This window comes from Juglans microcarpa x Juglans regia, chromosome 3S, assembly GCF_004785595.1.
Source record: "Juglans microcarpa x Juglans regia isolate MS1-56 chromosome 3S, Jm3101_v1.0, whole genome shotgun sequence".
In the NCBI taxonomy this organism is placed as follows: domain Eukaryota; kingdom Viridiplantae; phylum Streptophyta; class Magnoliopsida; order Fagales; family Juglandaceae; genus Juglans; species Juglans microcarpa x Juglans regia.
The window spans coordinates 20,472,335-20,494,756 of NC_054599.1; the positions used below are offsets into that span (position 1 = coordinate 20,472,335).

The 22,422-nt window shown below is 35.9% G+C and overlaps 1 protein-coding gene across 4 annotated transcripts; it reads right to left on the reverse strand.

Moving 5' to 3' along the window:
* Positions 1 to 5,098: 5,098 nt before the first annotated feature.
* LOC121257275 (translin-associated protein X) lies at positions 5,099 to 18,931 on the reverse strand. Of its 4 annotated transcripts, none has more exons than XR_005939186.1 (9): positions 18,774 to 18,931; positions 18,526 to 18,635; positions 17,440 to 17,519; positions 13,247 to 13,388; positions 13,021 to 13,170; positions 12,405 to 12,606; positions 6,235 to 6,336; positions 6,043 to 6,109; positions 5,099 to 5,475 (listed from the first exon to the last, which is right to left on the reverse strand). XR_005939186.1 is itself a non-coding variant. In XM_041158222.1 (8 exons), exons 1-7 carry the CDS (start codon positions 18,838 to 18,840, stop codon positions 6,236 to 6,238), a joined length of 852 nt encoding a protein of 283 aa, XP_041014156.1. In that variant the 5' UTR covers positions 18,841 to 18,931; the 3' UTR covers positions 5,713 to 6,109; position 6,235. The 4 variants fall into 4 exon arrangements, 2 of the variants coding, with proteins under 2 accessions (XP_041014156.1, XP_041014157.1); XR_005939187.1 differs by having other exon boundaries at positions 6,043 to 6,134; XM_041158222.1 differs by lacking the exon at positions 5,099 to 5,475 and having other exon boundaries at positions 5,713 to 6,109.
* Between the last annotated feature and the right edge of the window lie 3,491 nt (positions 18,932 to 22,422).

Consider the following 22,422-nt stretch of genomic DNA (forward strand, 5'->3'; position numbering starts at 1 on the left):
ACACCTAAACAGAATGGTTCTATGTATCAATAACATCGCACCATTCGGGAATTAGGCATAGCTATGCTTTTTAACAGTGGCGTCCCCAAATGCTTCTAGGTTGAAGTTTTTCCACAACGGCCTTTTTAATAAACTGCCTCCCTTCCACATCCCTAGATGATCTTAACTCTTATTTTTCACTACTTTATGGTCACCATATATCCTGACTATGCCTTATTTTGAGTCTTTGACTCTAAATGTTTTCCTTACATTTGGGATACGAAGCGTAACAAATTCGATCCCAAAAATGTCCCTTTGCATTTTTATGGGCTATAGTACTATCACTCTCCCTCTCGTCGAACATGTATTTCTCATCATGCTGCATTTGATGAATCTACCTAGCTGTCAAGGACTCCAAACATGGACGTCATTGGATGCAAATAGGCTTTTAAGACCAAACTTTATGCTAATAATGGGACTATTGATCGTCTCAAGGCTCACCTAGTTGCCAAAGATTTTTACCAAATTGATGGCGCCATCAACTATAATAAGACATTTTCTCCAATCATCAAACTTGGCACCATTCACATTGTTCTCAATCTTGCCCTTCACAATCATTGTGACATCCGACAACTCGACGTCATGAATACATTTCTTCATGGTGATTTACAAGATTCAATATTTATGGAACAACTTCCAAGTTTTATCGACTCCTCCCTCTCCTCCCATTTTTGTAAATTAAATAAAACGTTATATGGTTTAAATCAAGCTCTTTGTGCATGATTTGATAAATTTAGCAACTTTCTCGTCTCTTATGGTTTCATTTGCAGTGCTGCTGATCCATCTATTTTTCTTTTTAAGGTATCGTTTGGATTCGAATATGAGTTGAGATGAGTTAAGATGGGTTGTGAATAGTAGTGAGATTTGTGAGTTAAAGTTGCTAAATAATAGTGAATAGTAGTGAGATGAGTTGAGATGAATTAAGATGGTTTGTGAATACAAACAGGGTCTAAATCTTCCCGTAGCATGCTTGTTTTATTGTTATATGTTGATGTAATTGGTTCCACTCCCTCCCACCTTAGTGGGTTCATTCATACCCTTGGAACACAATTTGCCATGAAAGATTTTTGTTCCATTCACCATTTCTTAGGGATACAAGTTCGCCACACTACTGATGGCCTTATTTTATCCCAATTCAAATATGCACTTGACATTTTAGACCATGCCCAAATGCAAGACTCTAATATGGGTACCCCCCATGATGTCCAAGACAAGAGGCCTTACCAATGATGTTTCTTTTCCCAACCTGCACATCGTCGTAGTATTGTTGATGCACTTCAGTATCCTACCCTCACCCATCCCGATCTATCCTATAGTGTCAAATTTGTCTCCCAATTTATGCATTTCCCAACCATGGATCATTACAAAATTGTAAAACGTATTCTTTGTTATTTGCATGGTACTGTTGATCTTGACATTCATTTTCGCTCTCAATCTACATTTAATCTTTATGCTTTTTTAGATGCCGACTAGGTTGGATGTCCTCAAACAAAGCATCCCATCACTAGATTCTGTATTTTTCTGGGAACCAACTACATTTCTTGGTGTTCATCTTCCATCTCCACCAATTATTTTCTACGACAACCTAAGCACACTATATATGACTGTAAACCCAAATTTTCATGCAAGTAACAAGCATATTGAGATTGATTATTACTATGTTCGTGAACGCATCACTCTTGGCCTATTACCTCAGCACAATTTGTGGAGGGATTATTGACAATACCTCTATGACAGAAAAGGCAACCAAATCACATCAAACCACCAAATCACACCCAACAATTACCTAAGTATCTATGGAAACTACCGACCTAGCCTCGGCTCCTTTCCGTTTGTACTTGTATTGAATCCCAAATCACATCCCATATATTTCTCTCCATTGTAACGGTACACACCGCTGTAAATACCAATCATACTGTAAACCACCAGTATATAAATGTACAATAGGCTCTTTTTCACAAACACCCCATGTGCGTTTGTCTTTAGCATGGCGATAGCGTGGGTTTGAATTAATGTTAATGGAAATATTGACCATTGGATTTATTATGACATATAAGTTTCTTTCAATATTAAGTGTGAAAGTACCGGAAGCAGGCAATAAGTTTTTACTTTTTCAACAGGAGCAAAGTGGGCTACGACGCTATTGGCTTAAGAAGTAGCTAGCTAGCTAGCTTTAGACATATGCTTATGTCATCATGTACACGATCTCAAGCAAAAGAACTCCCCAAAAAAAAAAAAAATTTCTGATTTATAGTTAGAGCATGATTTACGTACAATATTTTTTATAATTATATTTTAAATAAGAAGTATTTTTATAAAAATAATATAATTTTATAAAAATATTTTCATTTTATAATATTATTGTATAATATATTATACAATGTATTATATAATGTATTGTGTGTATATTATTATTCTTATATTTATTAATTTCAATTATTCCTCTAGTACTTGTACGTAGTAGTCGATTAATTTTTTTTTTTTTTTAAATACGATATACTAGAAGTAAAAAAGAGATTGTTATGCCATTTACTCGCTTTCTTTTGAAGGACCAAATTCACACATGTGTTCTTATTTATAATTTCTCACTGCTTACGTACGCGTGCTCCTATCACTTAAAAATTTATAAATTGATACGATTTCATATGATACGTTAAATTTAATTTATAATAAAAAATAATTTTATAATCTAACATATTATATTAAATTATATTAATTTATAAATTTATTTTTATATAATTTATTTGTGACCAATATGCAACCTCGTAAGGAAAGTATATTGTATCTTTTTCATTTAAAATTAATTAAATTTAGAAAAAATTAAAGTGATCAATCTGAATACATCATTAAAAACTTTACCGCATGCTTCATGAATCAATATTTTAATAATAATAATAATAATAACTTCCAACTACCATTCTAACTGTCTCTCGAAGTGCTGCGTCTAATAATAGTTAACTTGTCGATCATCATGGTCAAATGGGTTGATTCAAACCCAAGACACGACAGTCCACTTTTTATTTTTATTTTAGGAGTACCGCTAGAGTTGTAGACTCCATCCTAATATTCATCACTTTCATTAATTAATTAATGCCCTTTGAAAACCTTTAATTTATACCTTTTTAATGATATATTATATATATATATATATCTACTAAATGCCTTTTGGAGTATCAAAGGGACGTCCGGATACGTTGCCAAAATGGTTTTCAGATGATCGTACCTCTAATATTTTGTCATATCATATTGTGAGGCTCATCTCTCAATTCAAACCGACTTTAAGTTAGATCGATTTTTTATAAAAAAAAATGGGTTCAAAATTTATGGATATAAGTGAAAATATGAAATTTGGTGCTGAAATCACTTCACAAAATAGAGAAAGCAATAACACTAACCACAAGAGGGGGAGAATATGATTAGATCCGTACTTCATAATGGCCTATATATCAACCAACCCATCTGTGGAATATTGGTGATCCATGCATTTGGTGTCACCTAACTAATTAAGTAACTAACTAACAGCTTGTATAAACTCATGTTTCGTGGTCCTAAATGTTTGCTTGGAACTCACGGCGGGAGCTGCCACTATTGCCGACATGAAAATCGTGCTTAAAAATCCAACCCACCACCTCATTTTCAAGTTGAGAGAGTTTCCTTAGCTCATGTACTTGTAATTATTGTTCTTCAAAAAACAAAAAAAACAACTTAAGAATCTGACCAACAACTGTGGCAGGCATCCATCAACACCAACATGTGACATGTCGATCGTCGACGCAGCATGTTTTCACCCATCTCATGTGCCAATATATTTCTTTCTTTCATGCAGCATGTGGTCAGATCAGCCAATTGTATGTCATTGATTAGGATTTCGTACCACAGTGCTGCGCATTAATCTAAAGCAATTTAGATTGGGCCCAGAAATAGTTGCTTTGCTTCTTAATAACATCAAAAACCGCTGTCATTTTCTGTCAATTTTTTATGTAAGCTCTCATGTAAAGGGGTTGACGCGGACCTCAGACCACCAAAGATATTGAAAGGTCGGTCGACGGATGGACATGTTTTACACGTTTGCATGCATATCCTCATCTTCCCCAATATCCATCCCGGTCAGGTTTGATTGTCGTGACAGATTGCCAAATTAATTGATCTCGTGATCCTGTGCCAAATTAAAGAAACAATAATGCTAGCTTCTGTCATGCATGGCTGAAAGAAAGACTATATTAAGGCTCTTATCGTATTGAATGAAAGAATTCACTTTTGTACGTAAGTGTCTTTACTTCGCATTGGCTTTATTGATTGTATTAAAGTACTCATTTTTATTGGATGTGTTGAGAAACACTGTAAGTGAAGACTCATGTCATGATATATAGAAATCAATCAAGAAAAGCACTACGTACAGACAATGGCTATAGCAAGGAGACAAACAGGTAATGGTTGTGTTGAATCATGAGAGAAACTACTCGAGACTTACAAAATGCTTTCCTTGGAAAAACAGGAAAAAAAAAAAAGAAAAAAAAAAGAAAGAAAGAGGGTGCGTTTATTGTGAAAGCATGCAAAAACCCTGCAGATATGATAACTAAGGGTCTTGCACTTGAGTAACCGAAGTTGTGCTAATTTCAGTTAATCTTTTAGCATGAGGATATGTGCTATGAGCTACTAGGATAGAAATTTCAGTTTTGGAAGTAGGTGGTTGATACTTGTGATTGTGGCAGTCTCCAAGTAGGAGAATTATTACCTCTATGTGTAGAGTCTAGTTATGTTCATGGCGGTCCGGTTTGATGACCCAGCCCCAACAATGATCCGTTGTGACTTTTTGGTGGATTTTCAACGAAGCTTTTGACCTATTTTGACTCTTAAACCCCTACGCAATCGTCACACTATATCTTTAATTATCATCTTAATAAAATCTTTTACAGCTCTATAAACATAAACACTTTGTCAAACCATATCAATGTTGTGTGTGATTGATGTTACGTTTTGCTTTACTTTTTATTTTATCGTTCCTAACATAAAGTTATATGTCTCTCAAGCTCTATTGAAGATGATAAGTTATCTGTCATGTGTGGTGGACTCAAATTCGCATACACCATCAAACAGATTCCCTGGTAATCAAAGGTCCTTCCGAGATATTACCAATGGAATTACAAAGGAAATCTGCAACTGTGACGTGTGATAATATTTTTTAAAGTTGGGCCTTCATTCATGAGTCGATTCTGATGGCAAGAAACAGTGTGGATAAATTAGGCCACCTTCTACTTTCTTTGTTTTTTCTTTAATTGTGTGGCTTCTGAGCAAAATTGGTCATTACAGATGTAGATGTTATCATGAAGAGACCGCACAATAGAGACACAGCTTATCCAAAGAATAGAGGCCCCAGCCACTGCCGACCATGCAGATGAGCTTGGTGATCAGTGAGTCTCTACTAATTAAATCGTCCTGTAATGGGAATAATAAGACATGTTGCAATGAGATTTACATTGGGGAAAGCTCGCTCTTTTCAGGGAAAAAAAAAAAAATGAGGGAAAAAAATCAGAAAATTTTTTAAGCACGAGAGAAGGGGAAGATGTAAGAGTGTAAACAACATGGGGTTAGGCATTGTTCATTAGTAGTGCATAAGCACTTCTACTATAAGACTATAAACTGGACAGATGCCTTAGATGAAGGCATCAAGACTTCAGAATAAAAACTTAAGAACACACCATGAATTGGCAAAATCCTCAATCACTAGAAAGGAGGATATCAACAATCTCATCTGGGCCTCATGTCAAGAAGTTTCAAGAACTCGTTTGGAGGCGTTAGTCATATGAGCTGAACAAGTACTTTCGATCGCAGTTCACATTAATAGCACAACATATTCTTTGAACCTCGGATGCTCACCAAAGAAACCGTACATAAACCTTTTCCACCCCAAAATGTTGCTTAGTCTTTGAAAGGTTGTCTAAACATGAGCAGCTTTTCCAAAGCAATTGCCAAAAATAAACCAGAAGAAGATGAAGTATCGACCTTCAAACCTTTCAGCAGGCAGATCCACATGTAGTCATATATTCCATGAAGCATTCCAAAAAAATTTCTGGTTGAAAAATAATTGAATTTTCCTATGAGACAGGAAAGAAGTACAGTAGAAAGAAATATTAACTGAAAATATCATATACCAAAAGTGTGGTACGCAAAGAGACTAGGAGTAGCAGAAATTACTTCACGGTTCATTATCAGGCATGTCCAACAAGAATGAACTTGAGTCAATGGATCCAGTGAGTGGAATGTATTCCGATCCTCTCACATGAACACTAAAGCAAGCTACAAAAACAACGCAGATTAAATGAGAAAATCAGTAAATTGTGAATTTTATTCATCAGAGAAAGTGTGATCAATTAATTACACATGCAAAACTTTTTTTTTTTTTATTGGCACCGGGTGTCCGGGAACAACGTCCCGACTAATCCCAGGGGTGCCCAGGCCCTCGGCAAAGAGTTTCCCACAAGTGCACAATTACACATGCAAAACTTTAAAGCTGACATGATAATTTTTATGAACAAAATAGTGCATCAAAACTTCTGAAACGTTGTTAAGCATTTGCAATATTCCCACAATGCAAGTTCAAAGATGGACTATTAAAATTGATAAGGTAAAAAAGGAATTGAGACAAAGGAACATAATCGACTTCAGTCATTTCTTGTCAGCGGTCTAAAGTCACAGGTTCAGTCTTCTTGTTCACCCATAAAAAAGAATCATGCTAATCTTTTCTAATTTAGATGAGATGAAGACTCTTGTTTGTGGAAGGAAAGAGTAAGATTCCACTATCTTGAAAATAAGGTTACAGGCCCCTCTTTATATAGATGATAATGCTCATCTATTTTAGGGATATTTACAGCTAATCTAGAAAGGAAATCAGAACTACCTCAAACTGAAAGCTATAAAACAGGAAACTTATATCTACAGATTTGGTAACAGACTACCAAATCTCCTAAAATCATGGGATAAGAAAAACTGATCTGTTAGCTGTAGATCTCCTAGATATTAGCCCCTAATATTGCTAACAGATCCTTAAACATAAATCTCTCTATAATTCTACACTCTCCCTCAAGCTGGGCGGTAAATATTAATTAACCCCAGCTTGGAACTCAGATCATCAAACACCTTTCTCGATAGAGGCTTGGTAAGGATGTCTGCTGTCTGAAGACATGTAGGCACGTACAACATCTTGATTATTCCTTCCTCTATCTTCTCCTTTATAAAATGTCGATCAATTTCCACATGTTTTGTTCTATCATGATGAACTGGATTTTTGGCAATGCTGATTGCTGATTGATTATCACAGAACATTTTCATAGGTTCTTCATCTGAAATTTTTAATTCCTTTAGCACCCTTTTTAACCAAATTCCCTCACAAATACCGTGTGCCATTGCCCGGAATTCAGCTTCTGCACTGCTTCTTGACACCACTGACTGCTTCTTACTTCTCCAAGTGACCAAATTTCCCCACACAAAAGTGCAATATCCTGAAGTTGATCTTCGGTCTTGTACTGATCCTGCCCAATCTGCATCGCTGAACACTTCAATATCTCTTCTTTGGTTCTTCTCAAAAAATAATCCTCTACCTGGTGTTAGTTTCAAGTATCTCAGGATTCTATACACAGCTTCCATGTGTTCTTCATTTGGATTGTTCATGAACTGACTTACCATGCTAACAGCAAATCCAATGTCTGGTCGTGTGTGAGATAGGTATATTAGTTTACCTACTAATCTTTGGTATCTTCCTTTGTCCACGGGTGCACAATTTTCCTTAGCTCCTAGTTTGATAGTTGGATCCATAGGAGTATCTACCGGCTTACACCCGAGCATTCCAGTCTCTTTTAAGAGATCTAGGACATATTTTCTCTGTGAGACAGAGATTCCCTTTCTTGACCTTGCAATCTCCATACCTAGGAAATATTTAAGATTCCCAAGGTCCTTGATTTCAAATTCTGCAGCTAGTAAACTTTTGATGGTGCAGATTTCCTCTTCATAGTCTCCTGTTAGGATTATGTCATCCACATACACTATGAGGACAGCAAGTTTTCCTGCAGAAGAGTGTTTAACAAATAGTGTATGGTCCGTCTGACATTGAGAGTAGCCATGCTTCTTCACTACCTTTGTGAATCTTTCAAACCAAGCTCTTGGAGATTGCTTGAGCCCATATAGAGATCTCCTAAGTTTACAAACCTTGTTGCATGTAGTTTGTGTCTCAAATCCAGGAGGAATTTCCATGTACACTTCTTCAGTTAGGTCCCCATTTAGAAAGGCATTCTTGACATCTAGTTGGTGGAGAGGCCAGTCAAGGTTTGCAGCCAAGGATAATAAAACCCGAACTGTGTTTAACTTGGCTACAGGAGCAAATGTCTCCTCATAATCGATTCCATATGATTGGGTGAATCCCTTTGCAACCAGCCGTGCCTTGAACCGATTAACACTCCCATCTTCATTATATTTTACTGTGAAGATCCATTTGCAGCCTACTGGGCGTTTCCCGGTTGGTAAGTCAGAGATTTCCCAAGTTCCATTTTTCTCTAGTGCATGAATTTCTTCATACACTGCTGATTTCCATTCTGGTGAGCCGAGAGCTTCTTGTATATTATTAGGAACTTGGATGTTGTCAAGGTTGGCAACAAAAGCTTTGAACTTCGGTGACAATCCTTCATATGACACAAATGTGTATATCGGATGTTTTGTGCATGATCTTACCCCTTTTCTCACAGCAATAGGAAGGCCACTGTCATCATTAGTTTCAGGATTAGTGTTACCTGGTAGATCTTCACTTGGTCTAGGACTTGAGTCAGACTCTTGGGTTTGCTCAAGAGATGCTTGTTGTTCCATCTCCTTTTGGTTCTTTCTCCTCCTTGAGTAGGTAATCAATTCATCACTCTTTGTTGATTGAATAGTGTCCAGATTTTGAGGTGGATTGTTGGCTTGATCTTGAGTAGGAGGTTCTAGGAAGTAAGAAGACTCAAGGGAGAGATTTTGAGGAGGAAGTGATTCATGATTTAGTGATGGGCAAGTTTGGTCAGAATTATGAGAGACATGAGGTGATTCTTCAATATCCCAAAGCTGATATTCTAGGATAAAATTAGTCTCCCCCTGAATATCAGATTTGGGGAAATAAGGTTGTTGCTCAAAGAAGGTGACATCCATGGAGTGATAGAATTGTTTAGTGACCGGTGAGTAGCATTTATATCCTTTTTGAGTTGGAGAGTACCCAAGGAAAATACATTTATGAGCTCTAGGATCAAGTTTGTCCCGGTGTTGTTGATGGACATGGACAAAAGCTGAACACCCGAAAACTTTGAATGGGATGGTGGAGATGAGACGAGTAGTGGGAAAGGACTGAAGGAGAATTTGACAGGGAGTCTGGAAGTTAAGAATCCGAGATGGCATCCTATTTATGAGGTATGCAGCAGTAAGGATGGCTTCACCCCAGAAATATTTTGGTACATGGGTAGAGAACATAAGAGACCGAGCCACATCAAGAAGATGCCGGTTTTTTCTTTCGGCAATACCATTTTGCTGAGGAGTGTTAACACAGGAACTTTGGTGAACAATACCATGACTCATGAGATAATCATTAAGGCTGGAATTGAAATACTCTTTGGCATTGTCAGTTTTCAGAATTTGAATTTTTGCTTGGAATTGTGTTTGGATCATGGTATTGAAGGTTTTGAAGATCTGGTTTGCCTCAGATTTTTCTTTCATGAGGAAAACCCATGTGAGTCTAGTGTGATCATCAATAAATGAAATGAACCAGCGAGAACCAGTAACATTTTTTATCCTAGAAGGGCCCCATATATCACTATGAATCATGGAAAAAGGTTGAGATGCTTTGTAGGATCTGTTAGGATAAGAATTGCGAATATGTTTAGAGAATTGACAGATCTCACATTGAAATTCATTTGGATTTTTACTATGGAATAATGAAGGAAACAACTTCTCAAGATACAAGAAATTTGGATGACCTAACCTATAGTGCCATAACATAATTGCACTATCATTATTAGACTGACTCACAGACAAAGAAACAGGACTACTGGACACTGAACAATCTGATTGATGAATTGCTCCTTGAGGAGGATCATTAACCTCTAGAAGATAGAGCCCCGAACACATCTTAGCACTGCCAATCGTCTTCCCCGAGGCCAAGACCTGAAATACACACAGATTTGAGCCAAATTTAGTAACACAGTTGAGATCTCGAGTGAGTTTACTAACGGACAGTAAATTGCAATTTAATTTTGGTACAAGTAGAACGGAATCAAGAGTGATGTTCTCTGAAATTTGAACCGAGCCTGTACCAGCCACCTTTGAGAGTGAACCATCAGCTATTCGCACAGTTAAATTTTTATAGCATGGGGTGTAAGTTGAAAACAACTTCTCATCTCCAGTCATATGATCAGAAGCTCCTGAGTCTATAATCCATGGACTGAGTCTCTCCTTGTTAGCATTTAGAGCACTTAAAAAATTACCTTTTTGTGCCAGGGATCCGGTACCAACTACAGTGGGAGCTGGTGCAGGCAAGGATTGGCTGAACATTTTCTGCAAGATCTCTATCTGTTCCTTGCTGAAGGGAGTTGGTTCGGGTGGAGGTTGTTCATCCATGGAAGCAAGGTTGCCTCGTCCTTCTTTGTCATTGGCAAACCGGGAAGGCCTCCAATCTGCTGGTTTGCCATGAATCTTCCAGCAGTTGTCCTTGGTGTGACCAGGACGTCGACAATGATCACACCATGGTCGTCCTTTCTTTGGTCTGTGATTGTTGTTGTTGTTGGATGGATTCCCTCTCACCACAAGTGCTGAACTCTCAGGATTTGTCACAGAATCTTGAGATCCCATCATGATCTTCTTTCGACTTTCCTCATTCCGAACTTCTGAAAAAGCTTCTCGGATATTTGGTAGTGGTTTGGATCCTAAAATTCTTCCTCGTACTTCATCAAGGTTCTTATTTAATCCAATCAAAAATTTGTATATTCTTTTCCGTTCAATTATTTGTCTATACCTGATTCCATCATTCGGACAGCTCCAATTGTGCTCCTCGAATAAGTCTAGCTGCTGCCAATACCGATTGAGAGTGTTGAAGTATTGAGTCACTGTTAATTCTCCTTGGCGGAAGTCATAAAGAACACTTTCCACCTCGAATAATTCCGATGTATTCTCATTGTTAGAATATATTTCCCTGGCAGCATCCCAAATCTCCTTTGCTGTTCCATAGAGAAGAAAGTTTTCTCCAATGTCATTTGTCATGGAATTAATGAGCCATGACATGACCATATTATTCTCGGCATTCCAGACTTTGAACTTTTCATCCGTCTTGTTTGGTTTGGCAGCATCTCTGGTGAGATAATCATCTTTGCCCTTTCCGCATATGAACATCATTACAGAATGGGACCATTGGAGATAGTTGTTCCCATTCAGTTTGTGTCCTGTAATGGGCATGAGGTTACAATCATTGTTGGAAGCCATGGCTTCCTGATTGGAGGTGATTTGGGAAACGGTAGCTCTTGAATCACGTTTCCCGTATTTGGTCATATGAGGGAATTAGGGTTCAGAGATTGCTCTGATACCATCTTGTTTGTGGAAGGAAAGAGTAAGATTCCACTATCTTGAAAATAAGGTTACAGGCCCCTCTTTATATAGATGATAATGCTCATCTATTTTAGGGATATTTACAGCTAATCTAGAAAGGAAATCAGAACTACCTCAAACTGAAAGCTATAAAACAGGAAACTTATATCTACAGATTTGGTAACAGACTACCAAATCTCCTAAAATCATGGGATAAAAAAAACTGATCTGTTAGCTGAGATCTCCTAGATATTAGCCCCTAATATTGCTAACAGATCCTTAAACATAAATCTCTCTATAATTCTACAAAGACAACTGCCTTAACACCCAAAATACAAGATTACCAAAGCTTTCATTTAACCCTCTAGTGTGAAACATAAGTTGCAATTTTCCTTGTAGTTAACAGTTAACCATTAGATGGATGAAAAATAGGTTATGTAGCCAGATCTTAAAGGAGGAGACAAATTGTAAAGTGAGTAGAGGTTTGAAGGGTAAAGTGACAACTTTGATAGTTTTATGATCGTATTACAAAATAGTGGAAGCTAGAGTAGCTTAAGTGTAAGTTTTCCAAATTTCATAATGAGTAAAAGGATCAATATGGTCAGTTTTCCAAACTACACAGTTTATGCATGTCTTAAAGATTTAATTAAATATTTATTATTATTATCTAGGTCTGGCTCACTAGTACTACTCTAGAAAATGAACTAACATGATTTCGTTTGTATGACAGAAACTTGGTCATGGTCATAACTTTGAACAGGAAGTTTGTCAGCCAATACCATTCTCTATTTTCATTACGCTTTGGAGCATCGTATCCATCTTTGTCTTCATATCAGAACTATCATCCATATGTGGAACAAGAAGAGTCAGCTCCCTGTAGATATCACGTGCAAACCTGCATATCTTCTCAGCAAACTCAAGTTCACCTTCTGATATTCTACCAATAGCCAACCGCATCAGCTCTCCAGTCAAGTCTGCAAGCTGTACAAGAACATTGAGCACCACTTTTGCAAAAAGAAAAACAAAAAGGACGAATAAAGAAAAACTATGAGTGCAATTTTTTTATTGTTAACCATGTTAGTTTACTTTTTTTTTTTATAAGTATCCATGTTAGTTTACTTATTCAGAAATCAAATAAATAAATCAACTTGACCCCATAATTTATCTCAAGAGACTGATTACATCTACAAAGAATACATGATACTGGATCTCTACATATGTCCCATTGTGCCAGAGATGTCTCATTCAGAGACAGGACTCTTTTCTTTATTATTAATACTGCAATAAGCATAGCCCAAATACACAGGAAGTATACAAGAGAAAATTTTGGCTGGCATCAGCCTCTGATTTACAAAACAAAATATAGTTAAAATAGCACAAAATAAATGGCATTACCCCCAAGAGATAGTCAAGGACATTAATCTGCAACGGCTCAAAAGATGGATCACTAAGTGGCAATAAAGTTGCATTTATCTCATCAAGATTCAAAAGAGTCCCAGTCTTGCAGAATTTACAAAATGTTGCAGCTTCAACATACTCTTGTACCTGTAACCAGCCATGCATAAAGGAGTCAAATGGCTGTATATTTTGGGCCTTCAAAGGTTAGGAGATGAAAGGCTACCCCAGGCGAGTACGCTCGTCTTAGCTTCCAAAAATCAGTCCCCTGTAGTTCTCTCACTAGTCGAGACATATATTGCTCTGTCACGGTCGCCAAATCCTTTTCTGCCTTCTCCAAAACTTCTTCTCTGTTGTGCTTACCAACCCTGTTCAATATGAAAGTTGGTGTGAGCATTCAACCAAGCATAGAGATTGTTAAACACAATGGATTTTAATTCTATCCCCACCCTTAACACGATTTTCAAAGGATTCGGCCTTACATTCTTGCAAAATATATCACACCACGGGAACTAACGGCCAGATTTTCTTTATTGGTGAATGGCACTCCGGTTGGTTTTTTTAATAGCTCCCGCGGACTAAGGCAAGGAGATCCTCTATCTCCTTACCTATTTGTAATAGTTATGGATGCTTTGAGTCGTATGATTGAAGTGGCTGTGGAAGGGAGTTTTTTGTCAGGATTTATGGTGGGAGATGGCTCACGGGGCAGCATTACAGTTTCACACTTACTATTTGCAGATGACACTTTAATCCTTAGTGATTCAAATCAGGATCGTATCCGAGCTTTGAGAGCCTTATTGTTATGTTTTGAAGCTGTTTCAGAACTTATCTAAGTCTGAAATTGTTCCAGTGGGTACGGTCAGGAATATTTTTTATTTGGCTAATATTTTGGGTTGTACGGTAGCTTCTTTACCTTTGAGATATCTTGGTCTCCCTTTGGGTGCTCCTCACAAATCTATTTCTACTTGAGATGGGGTTATTGAGAAGATTGGGAGGAGGTTAGCTGGTTGGAAAAAGTTTTATTTGTCAAAAGGGGGAAGAGTTGCGTTGATAAAAAGTACATTGTCTAATCTCCCTAAATATTTCCTTTCTCTTTTTCCTTTACCTGCAGGGGTGGCAAAAAGATTAGAGAGGATCTTTTGGAATTTCTTGTGGGATGGTAATGGGGAGGAAAGAAAATTTCATTTGGTGAGCTGGAATAAAGTTTGTCAACCGGTTTCATGTGGAGGTTTGGGTGTGAGAAATTTAAAGCTTTTCAACAAAGCTTTACTTGGGAAATGGCTTTGGAGATACCAGAACAAGAGTAACGCATTATGGAGATAAATTGTGGATGTTAACTATGGGAGGATGTGGGGGAGTTGGTGTACAAATGAAGAAGAAGGGGTGCATGGGGTGGGTTTGTGGAAGTCCATTCGGTTGGAATGGGGGATTTTGTCAAAAGCATAAAATTCAAAGTGGGGATGGGACAAAAATTTATTTTTGGCATGATACTTGGTGCGGGGATTCAGCTCTTAAGTATGCATATCCTAATCTTCTTAGGACTGATAGAGATAAAGGGGCTGCAGTGGCTGATTCTGATCAGTTTTCTAATAACATGTTACATTGGATTCTGGAATTCAACAGAGATGTGCAATACTGGGAAGTGGGTGAAGTATCTGATTTTTTCAGAAGATTATATGATATGAAGATTGATCAGAATAGGGAGGATAGTCTGCTGTGGGTGCAAGCTAATAACTCCAGATTTTCAGTGAAATCTTTTTACAAGGTGTTAATTAGTCAGGAAGCTAAAGACTATCCCAGGAAATGTACTTGGAGGGCCAAGGTGCCTAGCAAGGTTGCTTTCTTTTGTTGGCTGGTGTCCCTTGGGCAAATATTAACCACGGATAATTTGAGGAAGAGAGGTTTACTGCTGGTTGATTGGCATTATATGTGTAAGAAGGATGGTGAATCATTCTAGCTTCCATTACTTCGACCTAGATAGGTCTTATCTCTTGTATACCATCTTGTGTACTTAGGCTTTGCCTATCTCTATTAATAATATTATCGATTACTTATTTAAGAAAAAAAAAAGGATGGTGAATGGATCCGATTAGGATGACCCGAACCGACCCAAATTTTATTGGGTTATTATTTGACCGGGTCTCCAGACCGACTAATAACTGGTTTTTATAATTTGTGTGAACCGTCCGAGAGTATAAAAGCATACTCCGTCCTCAAACCCTAGCTAGTAGCCACCCACTTAGCCTTCTTCACTCACTCAGCCTCAAGCCCTCTGGCGACCAGCTCCACGTCCTTCTGGCCAACATGGACTCCAACGACAACTGCACCGTCGAGTTCAACGAACTCGTCCAAGCCGTCTTGCCCAATATGAGCACTAAATTCCCTATTTTGCTAATTACTGGCAAGCGAAGTCGGCAAGCTTGAACAAAAAGAAGAAATTCACAAAAAGGAAAACGCAACGAAATAGAAAATTGTCAACAAAAAGTTTTGGGTTTTCTTTTTCAACGTGAGTAATTCACCATGAAGGACTGAATTGAGGCATAGACTGGACTTCTTACGATAACAGAGTGACAAAAAAAATTCGGAGAGAGAGGGAAATGGAAGGAAAAAGGAAGGAGGAAAAAGTTGGGTTGGCGGCACAAGATCAGAGCCGAATCTGAGCCCCCGGGCCGAGAGAGAAGCAAAAAATGATGAGCTTTTTTGAGTTTGTTATGCAGAGGAGAGGAGAAGAGAAGAGAAGAGGCTATTTTCCAATCGAGAGGCTTACAGATTTGTTAGCTCAACTCACCACACACTCTGCCTTTAGCGTAGCGTTGCTCGAGCTATCAGTAGGAGTCTCTTGATCCGGTTCCAATGCTCTCGTTTGCGCTTGCGGGGCAGCAACAAGTGTCAATCGTGACGACGTAAGCTGTGAGGAGCCATGACACCTTGCCATCGGAGAAACTTGCAGTGGTGGGGCTGGCCTTGGCCGTGGGGCAACGATCCAGTTAACACCAAGAAAAGGGTGTCTTTCTGGCAGCACTTTGGGGGGCATGCGGTTTCTTCTATGTTGCCTTCTTCTCGAGGAAGACTCCTCTTTAAATGGGTCATACAGGTTTGATCCGATTTTATTTTGTTCGGGTCAGGTCGGGTTGGTTCAATTTGGCACCTTAAATGAGGCCGTCTGGGTCGGGTCGGGTCGGGTCGGGTCGGGCACAAACCCAGCTGTGCCAAACCAGGTTGCAGGCCTACTATTAACCATCTCTTTCTTCATTGTGAGGTGGTGACGAAGTTGTGGAATGAGATTTTTGCAAGGGTAGGCATTGCTTGGGTGATGCCTATGCATGTGGTGGATTTCTTGGCTAGCTGGCAAGGTATTGTGGGGAGTAGAGGCAGTGCAGCAGTGTGGAGGATGATCCTACCTATGGTTGGAGAGGAATGGGAGATGTTGTGAAGATTGTGAACGTTCTATGGGGGAACTTAGGGAGTTTTTCTTTAGCACTTTTAAGTTTTTGGGTGAAGAATCTTGTAAGAGATGGGAACATTTGTAATGTTTTGTTCTAGTTGTGTTTTGTTTTAGCTTGTATTTATTGCCAGCATGCCAACAACTCCACCACATGTTGGGGGGCATAACCCATTCAAGCCCAAATGAGTTAGATGTTGTTGTCCATAAACTCCTAGCCAACTCGCAATGCAGCATAAGATGATATGCGTTTTCCCTATTTTGCCTATTGCTTGCACATTAAACACTACTCTAACACTAAAAGATGCTTCTTGCTCAAGTTATCTATCGTTCAAATCTTCCCTAATGAAGCAGTCCAAAAAAACTAACCCTGAAGGCGCTTTGTTTCACCAAATACACTTCCATGAAAATGAGGAGCCAGCTAAAGCAGTGAGCACAATGAAATAGGAGTTGACCTTGAAGAGCCATCTCTTGGATGGCATCCAACATTTTAGTTTATCTGTAAACGAGTACAGTTTCATGGATGGTGTCCAGCATTTTTATTCTTCTCTGCCACTTCTCAATCCAACATGTTGCTTGAATGTTATCGTGTAAGAGTTGTTTTTTGTACTCGTAGAACTCTCTCATTGTTATATTCTATGTTCTGGTTCTACGCTAAGTAAATACATACTCATAAGTTGGAACAAACTGTAAGTAAGTACAAGCCACATCCATAAAAAGTAAGAAGCAAAACAACAGATCCCTTTATTTCCTAGGCTAAGAAATACAATCTATTTTAGTGTCAATTCCAAATAAAAGAAAGCAAGCAGTAATCAATCAGAATAGGTATTGCAAAGAAATTAGGATTTAAATCATGTAACATGAAGGAAAAGTAATTAGGATTAAAACACCCCCCCCCCCCCCCCCCCCCTCCCGAAGAAAGAACAATAAATAAAAGAATAAATAGAAAGAAGGGAAGAAAGGCATTAAGTCATTACCTGTGCACTTGAAATATGACCTTTTTGCTGTTAATGGTGACATCACGACTTGCTTTCACCACTCTTTCACGTTTTTCATTCTACAAACAGAATTTGGTTTCATTGGATAACATAGACGGGCAGTACCAATAAATGAATAAAAATATTTAGCAAACCACATGATCTTAATAATTTCTATCACGCAGGACTCTAGAATGTATAAACATTTTGCAAAATGTATCCATGATGACATGTTGTATAAATAGTTTTCATCAAACACCCAATTAAAGCAAAAATCCAATCCTTTTTTCAAATTATAGAAAGTACATTGGAAACCAAAATCTGCCATGAGAAGACAACAGGTGAACTGACAGACTTTCTTGTTCAAAGCACTAAACCAAGACCTTTGAAAAATCTCGGCAACCAAGGATGAAAGAACAAACTCAATCATTGTAAGGATAAATGGGGAAATAAAAAAGACTGGCAAGAGGGCAATGCAATATAAAACGGCCTGCTAACTCGTAGCATGCTATGTACACCCATCCTCTATTAATCAAGTATCTTCTTTTCCTTTGCAAGCTTATCTAAAAGAACAATATACTCTTAAAAAATCTAAAAATTTAAACCAAGCAGTAACCCAACATCCCCCTCCCTTCCTCAATCAAAGGCAGTGCCCAGGGCCCTTTGGCAACTTGAACAAAATAATGAGATACAAGTTCAACCACGGCCACCACTAAACTTTGCAATCAAACCCAACGGCATAAAAGTTTTAGCCAATAGACCAATTCAGGTAGAACAAATGAACCCATATTTCTGTAACCGAGAATTTGTTCCTTTCAAGCAACAACCCTGCATTTTAATTGAGCATGCTGCACTAACAACGACAGTGAGGTCTTCCAACTCCCAGCTTCCGACTACTTTTGGATTTTAAAAAAAATAATGGGGATCACTTTCGCTAGGTCAAGTTTGATGTTTAACGCACTCATGAGCAACATCAGAAACCGGAAAAGAGCTATGAGACTGTTAAGTATTAGTAGTAATTGAAAGATTCTAGATGACTGAAATCGAGGTAGGGAAAGGAGGGGAACTAGATAAAAGCGGAATTACCAGGTTATTGAGGTATTCAGCGTATCTTCCGAAAGCATCTTTCATGGAGGATTCAGTGGTCATTGTCCTCGCTCTTTTCGCAGAGTTTTGCAATGAACAAGTCCCTGAAACTGTGGCCGAGAAAGTGAAGAGTAACTATATTGCACTGTCAATTAAAATACGGAACAGAGGATATCTGCAAAGGGTTTCTGGTAAGCCGAGTTCCAAAAACCCCCAGGGAGATTTATAGGGGAGAGAGAGAGAGATACATGAATGTAGGCAGTGGGGTTTGGTGGCCATGAGAGAAATCCGGTGGAGTACGGAAGAGAAGAACATACGTCGCTCCGGGACACAGCTGAACTGAACTGAGCGCCTTCTCGGTTCTCGGTTAGTATCTTACGGTTTACCGATGCGAGCCAACTGTGCTTGAAAGGGTAAATTTTTACTTCGATTTTTTTTTTTAATTATTCGGATTTTATGATATTTTTATCTTGAAATCAGAACATACTATCAATACCATTTAAATAATAAAATTTAACTATTTAAATTTTTAAATTTAATTTTTAAATTAAATTATGTCACTTAAGCTTTATTAAAAGCCTATTTGAGATTACGTTAGATTACTGATATTAGACTAATCAAATGTCAATGAACTCTAAAATATAGATAACTTTTGTCAAAATGACCTGCATTAGATTCAGAAAAAATATCTAGCTTAAATTTTGAACTACAATAATTCTAAAGTCTTCTCTAAATTTGGAGAGGCATTGTTCATCTATTAATCCATATTTTATTTCCAAATAATTAATAAAAATTAAGAATTATGTATATGTTGTGTGTATTTATTGTATTGTGAATTTGTGAGGGATTATGTTTTCCTTTTATACTATAAAATACAATAAACATTAGGAAATAAAAAAATCTATTAAAAAATTATTATTAAAATATATGATATTATATTATTATTTTGACTTTGGATAACTAATACAATGTGGACTAGTTTCTTTAATGGCTTTAATTTTATCCAAAACCTTAATTTTTAGTCAAATTTTAGACCTGACTTTGGCTAGACTAATGCCAATGCTCAAGAAGGGTTCTTAAATAGTTTTAAAAGCACTTAAATAATATAATTATATTGTTTGATTGACACATATTAAAGTATTTTTTTAATATCAAAAAATCTAAAAAATACGTTTAATACTTTTTCTCAAATGTAATTTTTTAGATACTATGGAACATAGTTACATTTAAAAAAAAATGTCAATGGACGAAAATATCCATATAATTATATAAAACAAATTTTCCTTTATCTTATACATCGTTGTATTGCTATTTCACTTATGCATTATTGAAGAAATTTGTTTTATTATACTTGCTAGAAATTCTATTAGATTACTTTCGTTATCTTTTTATTATAAAATTTGATTCATGATTTTTAAAAAATCAAATGACCTTTTATGTTATTTCTACCCCAAAAATTATTTTTTAAATACTTAAGTAAACAAATACAACTTGTTTAAAAATACTTAAGACATATATTTTCCAAATAATAAATGACTTTTTAAACTCTACAATTATAAACTTTATGCTAAAAATTAAGGGTTAATTACATTTTACTCCCTCATTTTTTACTTATTTCACAATGCATCTCCGAAACTAATAATTACATCAAAATAGACCCGCATACTTTCAAAACTTATCAATCCTACCCTTCCGTCTACTAGCAGTGTTAAATGTAACGGAAATTCACTGTAAAGATGTAATTTTTATCTAATTTATTATCATTGACTATATAAATATAAAATAATATATGCTATCAATTAATAATAAATCATAAATTATTAACTATATATAAAATTATTTGATACCTAAGTTGCAATCAAGTATGAATAATTTGTATACACAATTAAATTATTTGATATTCATTAACCATATATAAATTAATAAAAAATAAATAAATTACTAAATTAAAATTAAGTGAATTATTAATGTGGATTATGTAACTAACTCATTAAAAAAAATATTTTACTATAATTATATTTATAAGGTTAATAGTTACTACTTACTAACTTAGACTTTACTCTTTAGTATGCATAATTATTAATAATATCATACATTTTATATATGGTTAACGGTTTATAATTTATTATTAATTGATAACATATATTATTTTATATTTTATATGGTCAATGATAATAAATTATATGAAAATTACATCTTTTACAGTGAATGTTATGCACGTGAGCATCACGTGCAGTGAATTGGTAGACAGAAATGAGGGATTGGTAATTTTTGAAAATAAGCGGATCTACTTTTATGCAATTATTAGTTTTAGAGGTATATTGTGAATTGAATGAAAGTTTGAGAGGGCAAAATGTAATTAACCCAAAAATTAAATTACCTACAATAATTCCAAACATGCACGTCATCCCACCAACTAGAAAATAAAATTCTTCTTATATACATTGATAAGGATGTTTTGAAAATTATAAACAATTTTTTAATGAGAAATTTTACTTATCAGTCATTATTCATTCACACACTTCACATCTATAATTTTTTTATAGGGTGTGTGTGAGAAATATTTTTCATAAAATATAAGGATATTTTTTATAAAATATGTGATATGAGATGATGAATAGTAACCAATTAGATGAATTTTTCTTTTTTAATATCGTGTGTTAATTTTGGTGTGAAAATAGTCACTCCATTGTGACTCTTCCCTTTATTGATAGAAACAGTAGATGTGGCATATGATTTTTGAGTACTGCTAGCTGGTGGCTCCCGCTGGCTCTAGTATGTGTTTTTTAATGTGTTTTTTTTAAATTATTTTTTATAGATAAATTTTTGAATATTTTTAAATATTTAAAAAAATGAAAATAAATTTAGAATATTATTAAAAAAACACTTTCTTAATTATAAAATAAAAAAAATCATTAAAAAATACTTCCTTAATCTCTAAGTAAAATAAAAAAATAATTTTTTATTTTACGTAGTGATTAAGGAAGTATTTTTTAATGATATTATAAATTTTTTTATTTTTTTAAAATATTTAAAATTATTAAAAAAATCTATATAAAAAAATACATAAAAAAATACACATTAATGCAACCGGTAGCTCCCAACAGGAGTTGGGAGCGGGAGCGAGACGCTTAACATTTTCTATAATTTTTACGTCATAACCAATTATAAGCTATTACGTGTCAAAACATCCATAGCCAGCATGCCATGCAATAAATTAGTGTGCAAGAAAAGTTAAAAAAAAAAAAAAATATTACTTATCACCTTTATACTATACTCTGATTTATCATTTTTATTATTTTATTTAAATATATATATTTAGACATCAATATGTGCGTATTCAAATAAAATGATAAAAATAATAAATCACAAACTAGTGTGTGATGTAAAAAATAATAAGATGAATTTTTCTTTAAAAACCATTTTTTTATAATATGTCTTACTTTTTTTCAAAGGTTTATAAACCTAACGTTACTCAATTTAAAGATTTGAAAAAAAACTAACAAAAGTTATAATATAATTTTTTAAAATGGTTAAAATGATTAGAAAAAATATCACAACTCAAAATAAAATAAAAGAAACATTAAAAAAAGACTTTAAGATACAAGTTTTTTAAAAACAATTATAAAATTACGCTTCCAAAAATTAAATCACCCTTTTTGGGGTGGTTGGTGGCCACCTCTCTAGCCTTTTTTCATTTAATTAAGTTTTTTTTCTATATTTTTAATAAAATATTTAGATTAAAAAAATGGTCGGAAATCTCAATTCCTGAGAAAATATACGTTGAATAAAACACTCATGGCCTGGGAGCACATATGGGGCTCTTGGATGCGGAAAGGCCACCCCTCTCCATGCTGAACTATGGGCCTTATCGATGGGCTCTTAGAAGCTCACTAT

Coding starts and splice junctions, on each gene's coding strand:
- LOC121257275 (XM_041158222.1), bottom strand. CDS start 18,840: ATGTTCTTCTCTTCCGTACTCCACCGGATTTCTCTCATGGCCACCAAA. Junction 17,520..18,525: donor CTGAATACCTCAATAACCTG/GTAATTCCGCTT, acceptor TTCTGTTTGTAG/AATGAAAAACGTGAAAGAGT. Junction 13,389..17,439: donor GTCATATTTCAAGTGCACAG/GTAATGACTTAA, acceptor CATATTGAACAG/GGTTGGTAAGCACAACAGAG.